Source organism: Corythoichthys intestinalis, chromosome 14, assembly GCF_030265065.1.
Source record: "Corythoichthys intestinalis isolate RoL2023-P3 chromosome 14, ASM3026506v1, whole genome shotgun sequence".
NCBI lineage: Eukaryota > Metazoa > Chordata > Actinopteri > Syngnathiformes > Syngnathidae > Corythoichthys > Corythoichthys intestinalis.
In genome coordinates, this window is record NC_080408.1 from 23,100,173 (window position 1) to 23,120,360 (window position 20,188).

At 39.5% G+C, this 20,188-nt stretch overlaps 1 protein-coding gene across 5 annotated transcripts in view; it reads right to left on the reverse strand.

The window, feature by feature from the left end:
- The window catches only part of nectin4b (nectin cell adhesion molecule 4b), a 26,544-nt gene extending 15,881 nt beyond the window's left edge, over positions 1–10,663 (reverse strand). For 4 of the 5 annotated variants that reach the window (XM_057857957.1, XM_057857956.1, XM_057857955.1 and 1 more), the window contains exons 1-3: positions 10,323–10,662; positions 3,835–4,035; positions 1,018–1,185 (exon numbers count right to left, since the gene is read on the reverse strand). In XM_057857957.1, coding sequence (XP_057713940.1) covers positions 1,018–1,185; positions 3,835–4,035; positions 10,323–10,377 — 424 coding nt within the window. In that variant the 5' untranslated portion in view covers positions 10,378–10,662. Of the gene's footprint in view, positions 1–1,017; positions 1,186–3,834; positions 4,036–10,322 lie in introns of all 5 variants that reach the window. The other variant, XM_057857954.1, reaches the window with a different exon arrangement.
- Between the last annotated feature and the right edge of the window lie 9,525 nt (positions 10,664–20,188).

The window sequence follows — 20,188 nt, forward strand, 5'->3', positions numbered from 1 at the left end:
GTGGACAATGCTGAAGAAACAAGTCCATGTCAGAAAGCCATCAAATTTAACTGAACTGCACCAATTCTGTCAAGAGGAGTGGTCAAAGATTCAACCAGAAGCTTGCCAGAAGCTTGTGGATGGCTACCAAAAGCGCCTAATTGAAGTGAAAATGGCCAAGGGAAATGTTACCAAATATTAGCGCTGCTGTATGTATATTTTTGACCCAGCAGATTTGATCACTTTTTTCTGTTCACCCATAATAAAGTCATAAAAGAACCAAACTTCATGAATGTTTTTTGTGACAAAGAAGTATTTGTTCCAATCACTCTATCAGAGAAAAATCAGAGTTGTAGAAATAACTGGAAGCTCAAGAGAGCCATGACATTATGTTCTTCACAAGTGTATGTAAACTTTTGACCACAACTGTATGTGTGCAAATAGTTCAACAGTTCAATAGTTTAGTTATGTGTAAATAAATTGTTACTTTGCGATCAAAAGCTCTATTTGTCTTGTGGTTCATGTTATTTTGTAGAACGAAAACATTGTTCCGATGTTTGGGATGTCACCTAAGCGAAAAATAGCTGTGTTAAAGTCAAAGTTATGTTTGAAATGTATGCTTTCGCAAAAAGCTCAATTTCTCTGTTTTTTTCATCAGAAATTGGAAAATTGCTCAAACTAAGCTATTTTCTAATGCTGATTTGTAAAGAATGGAAATAGATCTGAAGTATCTTTTATTTCTGCTGAAAGAAGAGAGTGTAATCTTTCTTTTGGTGGGTTCCATGTCTATATAGCAATAGAACAATTTTTTGTGGGCCTTGCAAAATCAGTCAAAATCCAGTAAAACGGCCGGGAGCGAAGGGCCTTGCTCCAGTGAAAATGGCTGGGAGTGAATGAGTTAAGATTACACCTCTGAATAATTTAATTTCATTTACTTTTCTACAGCACGCTGTTTAGACCTGAACTGTCCACATGTGAAATCCCTCATTCCTCTATTTCAGAAGATGTGACAAAAAAAAATATCAAGCGAAAACTCACCCCACACAGTGAGCCGGATGCGCCTCTCGAAGTTTCCGTTGGGGAAGGTGGAGATGTGGCAGGCGTACATGCCGTCATCGGACTCATCCGTGTTGGGGATGAGCAGTGCCGAATTGGCGATAGGGTCGTCGCTCTCGAACCTCATTCGACCAACATAGCCTCTGAACTCTGGAAAAACAAATACATGCCCCACATTGCATCCGTGTATAACTACCATGACTGAAAAATCAATTTATAAACTATCAAATTACCCATTTTGATCATCCATTAATCATTTAGACCAGTGGTTCTTAACCTGGATTTGATTGAAACCTAGGTGTTCGATGAGTAAGTCTAAGGGGTTCAGCCAAGGTTAAGACACAGGCCCGTAATATCTAAGCTGATTAAAGGCAAAATGTCATTTTAGACTAGGTTCTGGACAGGTTTACCCCCAGTTTCATAGCCTTAATTCAATTTCATTCAACTGCTACCCTAATGGGAGGAAACTGGTTTGCTCAGTGGAAGGTTGAATCTCACTTGGTATGAGGAAGTATAACAGACCCAAAGGCACCACGGACCGCGCAGATAAAATATTTGCCTTATTTTACTCCATGTGTAATTTCATTTGCCAACGTGAAAATCAACAGCAAAAGGCAAATTTATTTGTAGTAAATTTGGAATGTGAAGAAATTTTATTTAATTGCCTTAGATATGAGCTTGCTAGCTTCGCAATATTAGTTTTGAATCAGGAAAAATTTGATTTATTATTAAATTCTGAAGGGTTCGGTGAATGCACATGCGAAACACGTATTTGGTACATTTAGCAAGGTTAAGAACCACTGATTTAGAGACACTTTTGACCAATTCCTCTTTTTTTGAGCCTCTCAACATGAACATTGAAGGTTCATTTTTTAAATTTGACCCCCCCCCCCCCCCCCCAAAAAAAAAAAAAAACTTAAAAAAAAAAAAAAAAAAGTAAATGCAAGGAGTCTGGTTCCGTTGGAACTGGTGACGTAACCCAATTTTCTGAGTAAATTGAATTTCACCATGAAAAGTCAAAGTATAAGTACGTCGAGAATAGAAATAGAAGAAACAGGACTTACCACTTTTACAGTGATTTGGATGGCGAATAAGGGTTTCTTTGGTTTATTTACAACTGAAAGCACCGAACACGACTACTGTTACACCAATAACATAAAACCAAAACAGTCATCTCGCTCAGGCCCTCTCGTCCAACCCTTCCCTCTCACCCCAGTCAGATATGCGGTGCGTTTAGGGCAGTGTTTTTCAACCGGTGTGCCGCGGCAAACTAGTGTACCATGAGCGATCGTCAGGCGTGCCGTGAGAAATTATCCAACAACGTATTTAAAAAAAATATATTTTTTTTTACGTCGCTGGGCGGAGTTGCAGTAGGAAGGAAGGAGTAGGTAGAAAGTTCTCGGTCGTGTGCAGATGAGTGACGTATTGCTTGTGTCGCATTCAAGAACTGCTCGGATTTCTAGCCATCAGCCACCTTGCTCTCCACGACAATGTGGAGCCCAGCACGTCAACTGTACATCGTTTAGACTCGTCAAGTGTCGATATACACGGAAGTGTCCCTTCTATTTCATCCGTATGTGATGACCGTCAACCCTCTCCCTGTGTTTTGTACCAACACGTTGTCGAGGACAGAAGAGTGGCTGATAATTAGAAATCCGAGTAGTTCTTGAACGTGACACGAGCAACTATGTTATCTCCAAATGAAACACCCATCTCTTCAAAACCAGCCAATTGACTATTTTGTTCGCCTTCGTGAAAACAGAGAAAGAACTTTTTAGAGAAAAACAACAAAGGTAAATAAGCCCTCAAAGCAGGTTACCTTGTTGCTGAACTTGTTGCTAAATCCAAAAAGTTCCAAACTGTGGAAGAGAAATTAAAACTACCTGCCTGCAAAGCCATTGTCAGCGAGATGCTCGGCCCTGATTCAGTTAAAGACATTGTTAAAGTCCCCCAGTCTGGTAATTCTGAGCTTTTCAAGCCTAACTGCTATAAAAATAAACAGAGAAACAGAGCTTTTGACAAAGATTCCTGCCAGGATATCGGATTTGTGATCATCTAAAACAGGCTCAAGTTTCACACTAAGTATAAATATTGAGAAATTATTTTATAACTAAATATACTGTACAGAAAGTAATTTTGGAACATTTTGGGTTTGTGGTGTGCTGCAAGATTTCTTCCAATGTAAAAATGTGCCATGACTCAAAAAAGGTTGAAAAACACTGGTTTAGGGGAAGCACAACACTCAACATATCAACATTGCAACCTGAGGCATACATGCAACCGGATTCATGACATTTCTGCCTTTATTTTTACATTACGTAAACCGGATGTTGTTTGGTTTCGCCATTTCGCGAACTTCGACTGTCGACAACATTGGGAACAAAAAAAGGCTTTTGGCGACGAGCAAATAGTTTTTGCGCAACGGTTTAACTGTGGTCTGAACGCAGCGCAAGTTTTGACAGATGTTCGTCGCAGCTTCTTTCTCAGTTCTTTTTGTGATGTTAAGCTTCATTTCCTTGGTAATTACTTTTCTCTAGGCTGGACCTAGAAGACCCAGCTTTCTTCTTTGGGGCCATAATGTGAAAAGAGGGTGGACAAACACAGAAAAGGTCTATTCACTAGCTAAACAGAAACTTATTGCGCTGGGGATTAAATTGCGGCCGAGAAATAGGTGTCGCAAAGTTGAAACGTCGTAGGTTTAGGACATCGTAACCCAAGGACTCCCTGTATTTTTTTTTTGAATTCATTAAAAAAAAAATTAACACCCCTTCTCTAGAAAATACAATCCGCTTTCCCTACCTGTTTGTCCGTCGGAGAAATGGGCGGTGATAATTTGGTCCTTAGTTCCGTCACTCAACTCTTTGTACCACGTGACCTGGACCACTGTCTCGCCCACTTGGCCCTGGTAGCGACATGGCAGCCGGGTGGCGCTCTCGGCTAACGAACGCTGTGATGTGAAAGCCTGGCGGGGCTCGATGAAGACCGCCTGGGAGCTCGCCGCTAGTGGGAAAACATCAGTAATGTTTACACAGGCTTGACCATTGAGTGCCCCAAGTTTTTTTTCTTATTTACGAACAGTCAATTGAGGTTTTGTGGTGAAGCAGAATGTGGCTGACTGCCCATATTATTGCTAGTACACAATTGTATGTTTGAGATGGCTGCCAAACGAGAAAGACAACTCTTGGGTGTTTTCCATTGTTTTGTTATAGTAATTTAAAAAATACTGACACGAAATTAAGACAAAAAAATATTGTGCGTCTTGATACATTGATAATGCTTTCGGGTCTCTGCATCGCATTCTGCTGAGTGTCAAAAGGTGTGGAGTGGGGGAAGCAGCGAAACAGAATGCAGCCATGTGGCATTCTTTGACTTCTTGTCAAACTCTGGTCACCCTGATTGTTACCTCCGCCAAGGAAATCATGCTGGTGCGGCCGTTTTTTTTTTTTTTGTGCAACTTCCTGTCTGCGAGTCTTTATTTGTTTGTGCTGAGGCATAACAACTATTGCACAATTGTATGTGTGGAACTCAATACTCATCATGAATTTGACGGGGGACCAAAAAAAACAAACAATGGCTCCGCTCGCCCCCCCCCCAAAAAAAATTATGCAATTTCAAAAATTTGAGGGGTACAAAAATGATAATTTGTATGTAGAGCTGCAGATATTTATTATTTTAGTAGTCGATTAATTTATCAACTAGTTGGTTCGAATAATCGAGTAATCGGGTTAGGGACATTTAATGCGTTGCATAATAAATTTTAGGAGATGTTAAACAAAGGCTTGCCAAGACTGCACATTCAAAAGAACATCAAATGAGACTACAAAATAAAATTCCTGAGTGTTTCTTCAAACTATGCAGAATTTCACTTTCATTTAAAAATAAAAATTCACGAGCTTAATCTAAAATGGTGTTTAAAAATAAATAAATGAGGATAGTACATAAAAAGAACAATTGGCTAACTTGCATAGCAAAAGTCCGCTAGCTTAAATGCTATAAAATACCAACTTTTTTTTTCAATCCATAGACTTCATAACCTATTGATGTCTATGTTCAATGCTCTTAACAAATCGTTCAAACATATTCCCACAAAAAAAAAAAAAACTGCTAAATATACCTATAAACAATTAGAAATTATAAAAGAACATATTCGCTTAAACAAAAACTTACCATATCTTGGTTTTAACAGGGGGCAGCTGGATTCAGTCATGTTAAATGAGTTATGTCATATTCATTGTTGCAGTGGATCCACCCAAATCGATAAAACTTGATGCAAACACTTTCAAAACAAACCATTACAATGCCACTAAACGAATCCTTAAAGCAGCAAAATTTGATTCAAACCTTTTTTCTGATCGAATTACTCGAGTTATTCGATCAATTTTTGCAGCACTATCTGTATGTAGAACTTATTGATGAAAATTACAAATGTAAGATTTCAAAAATGAACTTCAAAATGGAAAGAAATACAATATTTTTACTTTAGTAAAAATACACAAAAACTATCCGATATTAATCTAAAGTGTGCATTTTATTTGCCATTTTTAATCAACAGCAGCCATGCAAATGTTGCTCTTTAAAGACATTTACTCTTGTACATAGGATTCAATTATGCAATTTTTTTCCGATATAAAAACATCTCAAAGGTTTTTGAAAAACCTTCGAATTCTGGACAAAATCGCAGAATTTTGAAAATTAACAAAAAACAAAAAACGTTGAAACGGCTGATGTAAAACATTACTCATGTAAAAATATGGAAGCCTATTAAATTTATCAAAAAAATTTTAAAATTTTAATAACGTTTTTTCCACCAAGTTCTCAAAAATCAATAACTGGTTTATTCAATAAATGTACCCATCCAAATGTAAATATTCACATTAGAGCTGAACGATACAGGAAAAAACTGACATTGCCACATTTTGAGGGTTTGCGATATATTGCGATATTAAAACTAGAAGAATTTTCACCAGATGACGAATAGCTCTGTTTGGGAGGACTTTGGCGCCTCGCATTCAAGTAGGGGGCCGCCCACATCAAGTGGAGCTATTCACAAAGACAAGCACACAGCGATCTAATGCCGGATTTCTGTTGAAAAAAGTACATAACTTGTACCGCATACAAACAGGAAGGGTTGTCTCAGAAGTGATTTGTTCACGGATTAAAGGTAATTATATTTTTCGTACCATGCATGCTTTTTGAAACATTGTGAAAAAAAAATTGGAGAAATTAGCAGCTACTGCATTGGTATCACAGTTCGCAGTATTACGTAAAATAAATGCTAACTGCACGTTTTTTTTTTTTTTTTTTTTTTTTTGCTTTTAACCAAGAATCGAGACTATTTTACACCCATATCTATGAAGAATTCCAGGATTTAAGGATTTATTCTCTTGAGGAATTTTCACCAGAAAAGCTCTGTTTACATCAGGCGCCCGCTAGCTACATTCACTAACAAACTAGCATTGTACTCCGACATATTTACGTAAAATAAATGCTGACTGCACATTGTTTTTGCTTTTAACCAAGAATCGAGACTGTTTAACGTCTATATCTAGAAAGAATTCAGGGATTTTAGCATTTATTCACAAGAATTTTCACCGGAAAAGCTGTTTACATCAGACAGCCGCTAGCTACATTCACTAACAAACAAGGATTGTACTCCGACATATTTACGTAAAATAAATCCTAACTGCATGAGTTTTTTTTAGAGATGCACGATAATATCGGTCACCGATAATGGCAATTATGACGTCACACAGATAATCCAGATAAAACGAAATTCAATCGATAATGCAATCCGATAATTATATACTTGATTTAGCCTCTAAATGTTGCTGGTGCGCAACCAACAGTTTTGTCCAATTCTGCTAGTTTTAAGGAGGTGTTTTTGCAGTGTAGTAATGCGATATATGTTAGGAATGGCTTACTTTTAAAGGCATTTTTGTGCTACTTGGGTGTTTAATCTAATTGTTGCCAAAAGCTTACCATTACACAATGTCATTGCCATTGTTTTAGATGTTGTAATTTACTACTTGTTCACATTTGATGTGGAAAAAAATAGCACTAAATTACATTTTTGCACAGTAACATTTGATCTTTGTATACTTTAACATTTTACATACATATTTGAAGAGAATTATCGACGTGACATTATCGGTTATCGGGTGGAAGGGGCAGGAAATTATCGGTTATCGATATCAGTTGAAAAATGTATTATCGTGCATCACTAGTTTTTTTGCTTTTAACCAAGAATCGAGACTGTTTTACGTCTATATCTAGAAAGAATTCAGGGATTTAAGCATTTATTCACAAGAATTTTCACTGGAAAAGCTCTGTTTACATCAGGCGGCCGCTAACTACATTCACTAACAGATGAGCATTATACTTTGACATATTTACGTAAAATAAATGCTAACTGCAGGTTTTTTTTTGCTTTTAACCAAGAATCGAGTGTTTTATGACCATATCTATAAATAAATCGGGGATTTAAGCATTTATTCACAAGAATCTTCACCGGAAAAGTTGTGTTTACATCAGGCGGCTGCTAGCTACATTCACTAACAGACTAGCATTGTACATCGACATATTTACATAAAATAAACGCTAACTGCATGTTTTTTTTTTTGTTTTTTTTTTTTGCTTTTAACCAAGAATCGAGACCATTTTACGTCCATATCTATAAAGAATTTGGGGATTTAAGCATTTATTTACAAGAATTTTCACCGGAAACTGATTACATCAGGCGGCCACTAGCTACATTCACAAAAGACTAGCATTGTACTTCGACATATTTATGTAAAATAAATGCTAACTGCAAGTTTTTTTTTTTTTTGCTTTTAACCAAGAATCGAGACTGTTTTACGTCCATATCTATAAAGAATTCGGGGATTTAAGCATTTAGTCACAATAATTTTTAATGAAAAAAGCTCTTATTACATCAGGCGGCCACTAGCTACATTTACTAGCAGACTAGTGTTGTACATTGACATATTTAAACTAGGGCTGTCAAAATTATCGCGTTAACGCGCGGTAATTAATTTTTTAAATTAATCACGTTTAAATATTTGACGCAATTAACGCACATGTCCCGCTCAGAAAGTATTCTGCCTTTTGGTAAGTTTTACAGACTTTTTGTGCTGTCCAACAGCGAACTCTTGTGGTCGCTTTCCGACATGGTTTATTGTTTTCTTTCCAGTTCATTATGGCTGCACGACGTCTCGGGCTGATAATGTTGTGCTTATATGATCCTTGGACAAGATTTGTCCGTAAGTATGGTTGTTGTAAAGAATGTACATATTATGTTAGTAAGCGAAATGTTATATTTTTTTGTATGAGACGCTTTTTGTTTATGTTTAGTGAACCTGTATAGCGTGCTAAGCTAACGTTGTTGCTAATGCAATGCTTGTGTACTTTTTTTTTTGTAGTTTTACGACTGTCTAAAGAGGACAATGGTTTGAGGCAATTTTATTAATAAATCAGATGAAAAAGGAAGAAGTCTAATTATTAAGGCGTCGTTCACTAGCTGTCTAGCTTTGGAAAAAGTAGACGCTTCGGAGTGAGGACAGCATAGACAGATTTAAATGACAGTAGAGTGAAATGCCCACTACAGTCCTTATGTTGAATGTATATATCCATCTTGTGTCTTATCTTTCCATTCCAACAATTTATTTTACAGATTATATATATAATTTACAGAAAAATATGGCATATTTTATAGATGGTTTGAAATGCGATTAATTGCGATTAATTACGATTAATTAATTTTTAAGCTGTAATTAACTCGATTAAAAATTTTAATCGTTTGACAGCCTTAATTTAAACAAACAAGGTTGTCTCCAGAAAGGATCCAACATATTCTTCAATGAGAATCTAACCCGCTGCAATGCTGAATTAGCAAGAAAGGCACGCTGAAATAGCAAGATTTATGTAAAATAAATGCTAACTGTACGGGTCTTTTTGCTTTCAACCAAGAATCGAGACAGTTTTACGTCCATATCTAGAAATAATTCAGGGATTGTATATTTCCACAAGAATTAACGAAAAAAGCTCTGTGATTCCACGCTGTCAGCTTTGACTGCCTCGCCAACAGCGCAGGCCCCCTATTTATAGGCCCCGCGCCCCGTGAATACATTATGAAGTCTATGTCCAGGCTAAGGGGGTTTAATTTGTGAATGTCTTAAAATTGGTGGATATAAAAAAGGATCCAGGGAGCCGTGTCTCTGCACAATTGTTTTTTTTATGAAGAAAAACAAAAAGTTTAAATTAAAAAAATAAAATAAATCGTACGTCCTGCGATGGGACTATTGTGCATGCGTACATTGCGATGGCGGTCTTCAAACGATATATTGAGCAGGCCTAATTCACATACATAATCTCTACATGTATTTATCGCCTAATATTAATTTTATTTACAATACATAAAAAGGTAGGAAATGAAAAAAAAAGTAAAAATGGACAATAAAAAAAGCTGCCATTCAAAAAATGTTTCGAGTTTTATGTGCCAGTTTTTGACGGTCATCACTTGTATATTTCTCATAATTGTTTTCCATTTGAAAAATACTAGTTTCAGTTTGAACAAGATCTGACAAGATTTTTTGGGTTTTAATCGTGAGATTTTAATCCAGATTTCTCGTTTGTCATCAACACAAACGCAACAGTCAATCCGTCAAATCTCACCAGATTTACTATTGTCTTTGTTGTTTTTAAGTAGCAAACGCACATGCTTATTATAATGCCAACTAGCTAAAAAAAAAAAAAAAAAAAAAAAAAAAAAACATGTTTGTGAGGCAAGGTAGTGTTGAGAGAACTGGAAAATCTAGTGTGGCAGCAAAACGCTGGTCCTTTTCACGCAAACTAGCGTGTCTACCTTGTAAACTCATTGACTGCCATTGACTTTGACAGACGTCCAATCCATTTTGAGTTGAAGGGCTGCCATCCCTATTAAAGGAAATTGGACGTCTATCATCGTCAATAGCAGTGAACGAGTTGATTGTTTTGTTTCCCACGCTGAGCTACTGTTGAGTAGTAATCATTAATCAACAGTCTTTATCAATCAGTAACCCCTATGCTTAAAAAAAACGAAAGAAGGCACAAAAGGCCGCATTTCAAAGTACAAATGTTTGACTTGTAGCCGTGTTCGTGTCCCACGCCTCACTGTGTCATCATGTGTGTCACTTCAAGACCAAATGTTTGCACTGGAAGCCCAATTGATCATGTTTCAGTGCAGACACATTACAACGGAAAGCTCTACTGGTCCGTCAAGCATGTGAAGGCAACATACGACGCTTACTCACCAAAAAAGACGAAAAGCAGCGGCCAAAAGTTTACATTTCGCCGATGAAGTTCCATCCTTGTTCCGCAAACGGAGCCGCCGAAAGCGCAGCTGCTTAAAAAACTTCTCCCATCACTCCTTAATAAGCAGGTGACTCGAGTTTCTCGGCCAGTCCGAGCAAAAGCTCCCAAAACGCAACTTGCGACAACGCCGCTTGCTCAACAACTAATAGTTCAAGTAAATTGTTGTTATAGTCAATTTAATAACAAAACAAAGCATGTTGTCACACGCGAGGGCGGTGAAAATAGCTCCCTACTCTCGACTGCACCTGTTCCTGCAATCGTGGCGGTTGAGGCCTCGCCCACTCAATTGAAGGTGCGTTTGGGTGCTGGCGGGAAAGTGGGATTCTGGGAAAATCGGCCACACAATGGGAAGTTTTTTGTGAAGGTTTTTGGTACAATTGGCCCGAGCCCAATTCTTTACCCTAATTTACCCTTTACCCTGAATCAACTGTTAAAAGTTGTTAAAATTGCTCCCATTATTGCATTAGTTCCCTTCTCTCTACTTTCGACATATGAAAGTTTTAAAACTGTTTCATCATTTAAAGATAGATTCAAGTCAAGATTTTGCCGATTTAGAGGTATTTTAGATTAAAAGTTACTTAGGTTCGCTAGGAAGGTTCTCTACAACAGAGCCGTCCTAAAAAGTCTACTGCTTTAAGATGGCGGCTGTCTACTAACTCATTTAGTGCCATGTCTGTCATTTTGCATCTAGTTATATCTATGTACAGTACATGTGATATCTACCATGTCTACCATATCTACCATAACATGCGGGCGTAGTTTGTACGCTATCGGCTACAACATGTATTATTGGAGCTACCTAGCATCGCGTTTGCTCGGCGTCACAACTTTCTTGCCTCCACCCTACTCCTGCTCTGCTCTGTTGTCTCGGTGAGTCCGTCTCCCTCACTTTTCAACCAATATAGTAACGCATAGTAACGCATGCCTTTCCGTCCTCAGTAACGGTAACGGCGTTGCCAAGATGAGAAAAGTAATTAATTAGATTACCCACGACTGAAAAAAATAACGCCGTTAGTAACGCCGTTATATTGTAACGCCGTTATTAACAACACTGATCATAAGCGGATTTTAAGGGGTGGCCAGGTGGGACCAGGCCCCCCCGGTGGCTGAAAAGTGTCATTGCATATAATTGACTTTCCTACATATATATAAAAGTTGCAAAGCAATAAAATTGCAACAAAAATGAATTAAATGAACAAAAAAACATTTTTGTAATGGGTCAAAATTATTTTTCGAGCACCTTCGACAGTCATTTGGCTTGCATATAATTAAAAAAAAAAAAAAAATTATATATATATATATATATATATATATATATATATATATATATATATATTATAGAAAAAAATAATGCCCCAAGTGGAGGAGTTCAAGTATCTTGGGTTCTTGTTCACGAGTGAGGGTAGGAGGGAGCGGGAGATTGACAGACGGATCGGTGCAGCGTCTGCAGTGATGCGGACTCTGCACCGGTCCGTTGTGGTGAAGAAGGAGCTGAGCCAAAAGGCGAAGCTCTCGATTTACCGGTCGATCTACGTTCCTACCCTCACCTATGGTCACGAGCTGTGGGTCGTGACCGAAAGAACAAGATCCCGGATACAAGCGGCCGAAATGAGTTTCCTCCGCAGGGTGTCTGGGCTCTCCCTTAGAGATAGGGTGAGAAGCTCGGTCATCCGGGAGGGGCTTGGTGTCGAGCCGCTACTCCTCCGCGTTGAGAGGAGCCAGTTGAGGTGGCTCGGGCATCTGGTTCGAATGCCTTCTGGACGCCTCCCTGGAGAGGTGTTCCGGGCATGTCCCACCGCCGGGACGCCCCGGGGTCGACCCAGGACACGCTGGAGAGACTATGTCGCTCGGCTGGCCTGGGAACGCCTTGGAATCCCGCCGGAGGAGCTGGCTGAAGTGGCTGGGGAGAGGGAAGTCTGGGCTTCCCTGCTAAAGCTGCTGCCCCCGCGACCCGACCCTGGACTAAGCGGAAGATGATGGATGGATGGATGGATGGATGGATAGAAAAAAATTTTTTTTAAATGTTTTTTTTTTCTTTGATTGAAAATATGTTTTTTTTTTGATTGAAGCAACTTTAGCAACTTTTGGGGGGATTGAATGATTTAGACACAAATGTCCTTATCATAATATGGCCCAAACACAAAAAGAATTGCTTCAATCAAAGAAATCTTTTTCAATGAAAAATTAAGTGTTCAAATTTTTTAGTCTCAAGTATTTTTTTGCATTCAAAAACTTTTTTCTATGATTGAAAATTTTCTTTTTTTGATTGAATTGATTATTCTTTTTGAAAATCTATATTGAGTACCTTGAGAGGTAGAAAAGCGCTATACAAGTATAACACCATTTACCATTTACCATTTTTTTGAAGCAACTTATTTTTTGATTGAATAATAAAGAAAAATGTCCCAGCCAAATTATGACCTAAACATAAACCAACATTACCTTAATCAAAAAGTCAAGGCATTTACAGGTCACTTGCTGTTCATTTTAGGGCATTTACAGGTCCTTTTCTGTTGAGTTTGAGTCACTGCCTATTCATTTGGATGATTCCCAGGTCATTTCCTGTTCTGTAACTCTAAATAAACAGGGAGATACCCATACCATAATGCCCCAAAATCAACAGGAAGTAACTGAAAATCAGCAGGCAAATGACCTTAAATGGCCCAAAATTACCTCATTGCATTGGCTGCCACTACCGGTCATAGATGTTCAATCCGTTTGAAGTGGGAGGGATGGCGCCATTCGCTGCCACCCTCCCTACTTCAAACGGATTGGATGTCTACTAGTGATAAACTCATTCCAATTCATAGCAAAAGCTTTTTTCAGTTTGTTTGTTGTTTGTAGAATATCCTAGAATGATTTCCTGACCAATGTATCGATAATCGTTGTATCGCGATATTGTCAGATCATCGTTATCGTGAGTTTTGTATCGCAAATCGTATCGTATCGTGAGGTACCAAGAGGTTCCCACTCGTAGTCTGAACAGTTTTAATGTGTCACATTAAGAGTATGACACACTTCCATCGTAATCATCAGGGGCGGACTGGGACTAAAAAGCAGCCCTGGACTTTGACTCAGCCCAGCCCACAAGAATCGCTTTACGAAGGGAAACAGACCCCCTAGGGGTGTCCGGGGGCATACCGCCCAACCCCCCAACCCCGGGGAGAATTTTTTTTTTTTTTTTTACATTTTATTGTAAAATGCATCAATTTCTTGCACTTTAAGAGAAAATGAAGAAAATATGTCTAGACTGTCACTGTCTGGGTGGCACGGTGGCTTAGTGGTTAGCACATCTGCCTCACAGTTCTGAGATCAAGGGTTCAATCCCGGGCTTCGGCCTTCCTGTGTGGAGTTTGCATGTTCTCCCCGTGCCTGCGTGGGTTTCCTCCGGGAACTCCGGTTTCCTCCCACATCCCAAAAACATGTATGGTAGGCTGATTGAACACTCTAAATTGTCCGTAGGTATGAGTGTGTGCGTGAATGGTTGTATGTCTCCTTGTGCCCTGTGATTGGCTGGCAACCAGTTCAGGGTGTCCCCTGCCTACTGCCCGTAGTTGGCTGGGATAGGCTCCAGCACCTCCGTGACCCTCGTGAGGAAAAGCGGCATGGAAAATGAATGAATGAATGTCACTGTCTGACTTGGGGCGCTCAAAGTACTGCAAGGCTGAACTGGAGTTGGGTTCATTTTCTGTACTAGCTCTATGATAGACCTAAATAAACAAATGAAAGAATGTATTTTTCAAAGCAAGTTTTAAGTATTCGGGCAAATTCCACATTCTGAAACTGTCAATGATTATGATGATGATGACAATGACAATAAATTAATTCATTCATGTATCCGATTGATTATAATATATCTCTATATATCTCTGTCTATAAAACAATTTCATTGTTTATGCCATAATTCAGTGGTCTCCAAACTATTCCACATAGGGCCGCAGCGGGCACAGGATTTCATTCCAACAAAACAAGACAACACCTATGCACCAATCTGGTGTCTTACAAGTGTAATCAGTTGATTGCAGTCAGGTGCTGCTTGTTTTAGCAGAAACTTCATTGGTTAAACTGTCGGTACTCGATCGGTTGAAAGAAAAACCAGGCCCCACAGTGGCCCTTGAGGACCGGTTTGGAGACCCCTGCCATAATTAATCTTGCCATACAAATAATAAATTTCAATGAAAATACAATAAACATTTCAAGACAAATCCTGTATACATAACCTTCATTGGAAAGTATTAACCAGAAAACAAAACGATATATAAATGATTAAAAATATATATCAATTTAACTACCTAAACTGTAAAGTAAAACCATTCATTTTATTAATATTTTGTTATATTTCTTCTGAATTAATATTGCTGCTGCGTGTGCATACGTTGTTTTACAGCTAAAATATTTTTTCTTAGGAGAGTGATAGTAGGACTAGCATATTGTAACTTGACACGATTGCCAACGGGTACATCGACTAGCTGGCACTAACCCTTTAATTGCCATTTATTTCATTTAAAATGTACCTACCTGGTGGATAACAATTGCCAGTATACCGAACAAGTGACCCTCTTCATCCATTTTTACTTGCTCTGCGCTTGTCTGGGGAACTTCCCTCTCGAACTTCCACCAGTTTATCATTACCCCCTCCCTCTTTTTTTCTCTCTCCCTGAACCGGCTGCGCGTCAGAGCGGCTGCCGCTCCCCCTCTCACGCCGGGAGTGGGCTGCTGTTACCCGACGTGGCCGTTGCAGCCAGACTGCTGCTTGCGAAAATATTTGTCAACTTATGACATTTTGATGCTTCGCTCTCCAGTTTCTTTAATTTTTTTCTTCCTAACCTTCTTCGCGCCACCCTTCTCTTTTCTTTTTTTGCCACCACCATCCATATTGTGCATTAACGCTCGTCGCCATTTTGCTTCCACAAGGAACCAATGAAGGCAACTTTGTGCTTCTTTCGTTCTTCTATCAGACTGGCGATGAACAGCCAGGCGCATTGCTGCCACCTGTTGGATTGGATGCGAACTGTAGATAATCAGAGGCAAGGGGGGACAAAAACAGTGATGTATAATGAATGGCGGCCGCCGGCCGTCCAGGGCACCGGCCGTTCTGTGATCCTCCAGAACCCACAGATTACCAGTCCGCCCCTGGTAATCATTCAAAATACCTCATTGAAAAGAAACACAAGAAAGGAAAGGAAAGAAACACAACAACAAGAAATACATTGAATGCCTACACTAACTATGAATATGTTGGTGCTATTGACAATTAGATGTATTTCCGGTTGACACCGTGGGGGCCTGTTGACCAGGGAAAGAAGGGGAGGGGCGTGGGTGAGTCTATAGCAGGGGTCGGCAACCTATGACACACGTGTCAGCACTGGCACGTGAAGGGTTAACCAGTGACACGCGAGCGCATGACAAAAAAACAAGAAAAAAGCGCCTTTTTACCTGAAATTCTGACGTTTTCTGTTGCGCGCCCTGTTATTTAAGCCACACACACATCCAAGGGAATTCCTGTGTAAAGAGGCATGGGATTTACTCACGTCATTGCTTTCACGTATAAAAAGATGTCCCGAGAATGGAGCGGGTTGGACGCTTTCACAGACTTGTCCCGTATTGCCCACTGGCGCTCTCTGTGCGGGAAGGGCCGCTGGCGCGATTTTATAACCTCTGACATTACGTTATTTTTGGTAGGCATCGGCTGTCACAATGTTGGTCAAATCGTGTTTTATTCCAGAGTCAGCGTTCCCAACGTCGTAACTGCAGCCAATTCAATCTCATCAAGACTGTATTTAAGAGTGTTATTCCCCCCACCAAGATCTGCACCCGCGGCTCCACCCGGGCTGGTATGGGGCTAGATCAGTCTTCTAGCCCCACACGCCCGCGCCTTCCGTGGGGACCACGAGAGCGAGCCTCTCTCTCCCCGGGAAAAGGCTCGCTCCTAGCGGCTCCACCCGGGCCCGCGCCCGAGGCTTCCGTGCGCATCGCGATAGGGAGGCTTTCTCTCCCCGGGGAAAGGCTCGCTCCTCGCGGCTCCACCCGGGCCCGCGCCCGAGCCTTTCGTACAAGAGCCAGCCTCCCGGGGGCCGCGGCGGCTCCACCCGGGCCCGAGCCTCTCCCCGGGGAGAACAAGTGGCAAACGTCATTACGAGACAAAACATGACAATTCATTCAAGGATGAGTCTGACAAGGCAGAGACATTAAAACGTGCTGTGTCCAGGTACAGTAAACAAACACACCCTGAAAACCATTGTCACTGCTAAAAACACCGCAACCGATGCAAGCTATCACTTTGCTCACTGCATTGCAAAGCAAGGAAAATCTGATGAAAAAAAGAAAAACTGATGGCGAATATATCAAAGAGGCGACCTTGTCAAGCTCAGATGTTTTGGTTGATGGCTTGACTAATAAAGAGACACTCAAAAAAAGGGTAAGCAGCTAAAAGTCACAAAGTACAACCCCGAAATCAGAGCTGAGCCAAGGATCACATTAAGGTAGGCATCTTTTATCTTTGTAATATAAAAGAATATCTAAAAAATCTTCAAAATGCATTTATTTTTTAGTTAATTGAAAAAGAATGGTAGTTATACGATTTCAATATATGTTCATGTTGTTTTCTTTGGGGTAAAATTACAGCTCTGTTGGATATAAAAAATTGGATGTGCGTCATTAATCTCGGTGTGGCACACTGATTGACAAGAAAATTTGAAAGTGGCACTCCACACCAAAAAGGTTGCTGACCCCTGGTCTATAGACCCTACTCACGTGACGTCACAGCCACGCCCCCGCGCCATGTTGTCCGGATACTAGTCATGTTAATGCATTAGCGCTTCGTAAATTCCTCCTATTATGGCGTGTTTTTCTGCTCGTTAACATTAATAATCAAAATGGTGAAGTCGTGTGTGGCGGTCGGTTGCAAAAACAGAAGATAGACGGAGAGACTTGAATTTTTACCGTATTCCGAGAGACCCGAAGAGGAGACCGAGATTGACTGCTGCAATTCGACGAGAAAACTGGGCTCCAAACGACTACCACAGATTACGTAGTAGTCATTTTATATCTGGTAAGATGCATTTAATATATATTTAGAGGGTTTTGGGCTGAGAACCACAATTAAGATCATTGCTAGGCTAATCGCCGACAACATACACTCAGACGTTGTGAATGAACTACCTGAAAATATATAATTATAAGGGGATAATCAGACAGTTGTCATACAATTAATTTACAATTTCACTATTGAGGTCAAAAGCCAAAAAATAAATTCAACTAGGGACAATCTGGAGTAGTGCTATCGCACTTCATATTTATTACGTATTATATATGTATACAGTGAGAGTGCTATCACTAAACCATATAAACATTAAAAGCCCTAGCTCCATTGACAAATGATATGAAATACATTAGACTTGACAGTGGATGTTAGCAAGAACAAAAGATTTTGAATTGAAAATTTCGTAACTCACCTTCCGAGCACAAGATTCCTGCCGAATTTTCGTGTACGAGGACCTGTTTCACCCAACCAGCAACATAGCATTTATAAGCCTCCAAGCTCTTAAAGTTTTTCAAATTTTCGTGAGAATAGGCTGATTTTGTGTGGACAAGATAGTTGTAAATATCAGGATATCAGATGTCAGGCGAAGCCAGCGGGTCGAAAAACATCGATTTAGGCATCAAATACGGATCTGGCGAATGGATAAACTGAAGCTTTTCCACGTAACGCCTTTTATGCAACGGATCCAATGAGTTTACAGCGTCAGATAACACCGGGGCTTCCATGAATTGCTCTATAACTTGCTCGACTAATTGAAAACAATGAGAATAGGTCTGAAAAAGAGGTACAATATTGCGGCCGGAAACAGCGACACGCCCATTTTGTGACGTAGGTGAGTAGGGTCTATAGGATAAGTGATTGGGAGGGGTGGAGTGTACACAAATCAGCTCTGTGATCTAGAAACCACTAATCGTGTGAATCCCTTGTGAAACATTATATGTTGTCATATTTTAATGAGGATAGTATGCAAACAAAGACAGAAGGGGGAAAACAAGTAAGTGAACTATCACATTTCATATTTTGTGCCCCCCACCCTGGCAAAAATATCTTCAACCCGACGCTTCCTGTAGCTGCAGATCAGTCTAGCACATCGTTCAGCACTAATCTTGGCCCATTCTTCTCTACAAAACTGCTGTAGTTCAGTCAGATTCCTGAACAAAAAAAACAACAAAAGTGCAGACTGCTTTCGGCATACATCACTTCCCCCTTTCATCAAAAAGACAGAAGTCGATGCGAACGCTTTCGCGCAAATTCTGCAAAGATGGCAGAGCAACCAAAGAGACAAAAAGTTTTGTCTGAGGACAAAACTTTTTGTCCGAGGAGATCCGGCTTTCACTCGCTGGCGTGACACCCCTCCTCCTCCAACTGAACTCGTCAGCGCTGACAAGCCACACTAAGCCACATGGTTGCTAACCGTTATATGCTATTGTTGAGCCACAACTGGATTCATTACCTTATTACTATTCATCCTTCACTAAATCGCTGGAAACATGTCGTTTTATCCATCTGCAGGCAACCGGGAGATCATTATTTTACTACATTGTGCTGTTGTGCACTTGTCCTCATGGGAAACGCAGTCTTCCGTAAGGCAAAACACTACCGCTTTTGTCCACCGACGTCGCTAAAATTGAACAAAAGTGAAAGGTCACCTAGTGGTCTTTAAGATGATTTCTTAATTTTAGTAGTTGTATAACAGGTTGAGTTCCACTTGGTAAATTTTCTGTTTTGCACTTTACCTGTTAAGCAATTGTGCTGTACTACTTATACATGGTTAAAAGTACAAATAAAAAGTTATAGTGACACTCTCTGTCCTGTCGTGTGTTTATAAAATTAACACGCACATACATGATATGAGTGTGCAGGGTGAGTCAGCTCACAAGCTACAACGTGACAACAAGTCTGGTTATTCCGGAAAAACCAAGTGAAGGCAATCAGACTAGGTCGTTAGAGATGTACATTTGTGTCTTCATTAGTCATCTGTCGAGAGTAAGACTTTCAAAATAAAGGGTTTAAAACCCCTGAAGGGTACAACCTTTTTACAAGTCATGCATATTTTTAAAGTGAGAAATGGATTAGAGTCTGATCATTTAAAGCAAACGTTAGGTCTCAACATTGGTAGGGACGTTTTAACAGCATAACTTGGTTGTACACTTTTTGCTGGAGTGGGGGTCAGAGCTACATCTCTCACGAATTTGAACCTAATTATTAGATAGGCTAAAAGATCGATGCAAAATAAATCCGTATTGATTAATATTAACTTTCACATGTATTGGTTCAGGTTTATACACTGTTCTAGTCAAACCTTTGTTTTCAACAACTGCTAAAGAAACATTTTGAAAACTTCCAGAATAAATGTCTGGATTTTATTAGCAAATTTGATTTATAATATTTGAACAGAACGTAATTAGATTAACATACAAGATAAGAACAAACCTTTCAATAATCTTTTAACCATCCACAAATGCAAAAAATAAACATTTGTCTTAAGAGCACTTAACATTGTCTAGATAAATAAATATAACAGAAAAAAATTCTTAGTAAGGGTATAAAAAAATAAAAATGGAGCATTCTTTCAGGTAAAACACTACTGCTTTTGTCCACAAGCACAGCCAAACTCAACAAAAAAAATGAAAACTTTTTAATCTCGATTATAATAAATGGATGATTATCTAAAAAAAAGTCGGCATAGGCTGCAAAAAAAAAAAAAAATTTTAATAGTTATGTCCCCGATCCAATCACGGGATAGGAAATCGGGCCATTTTT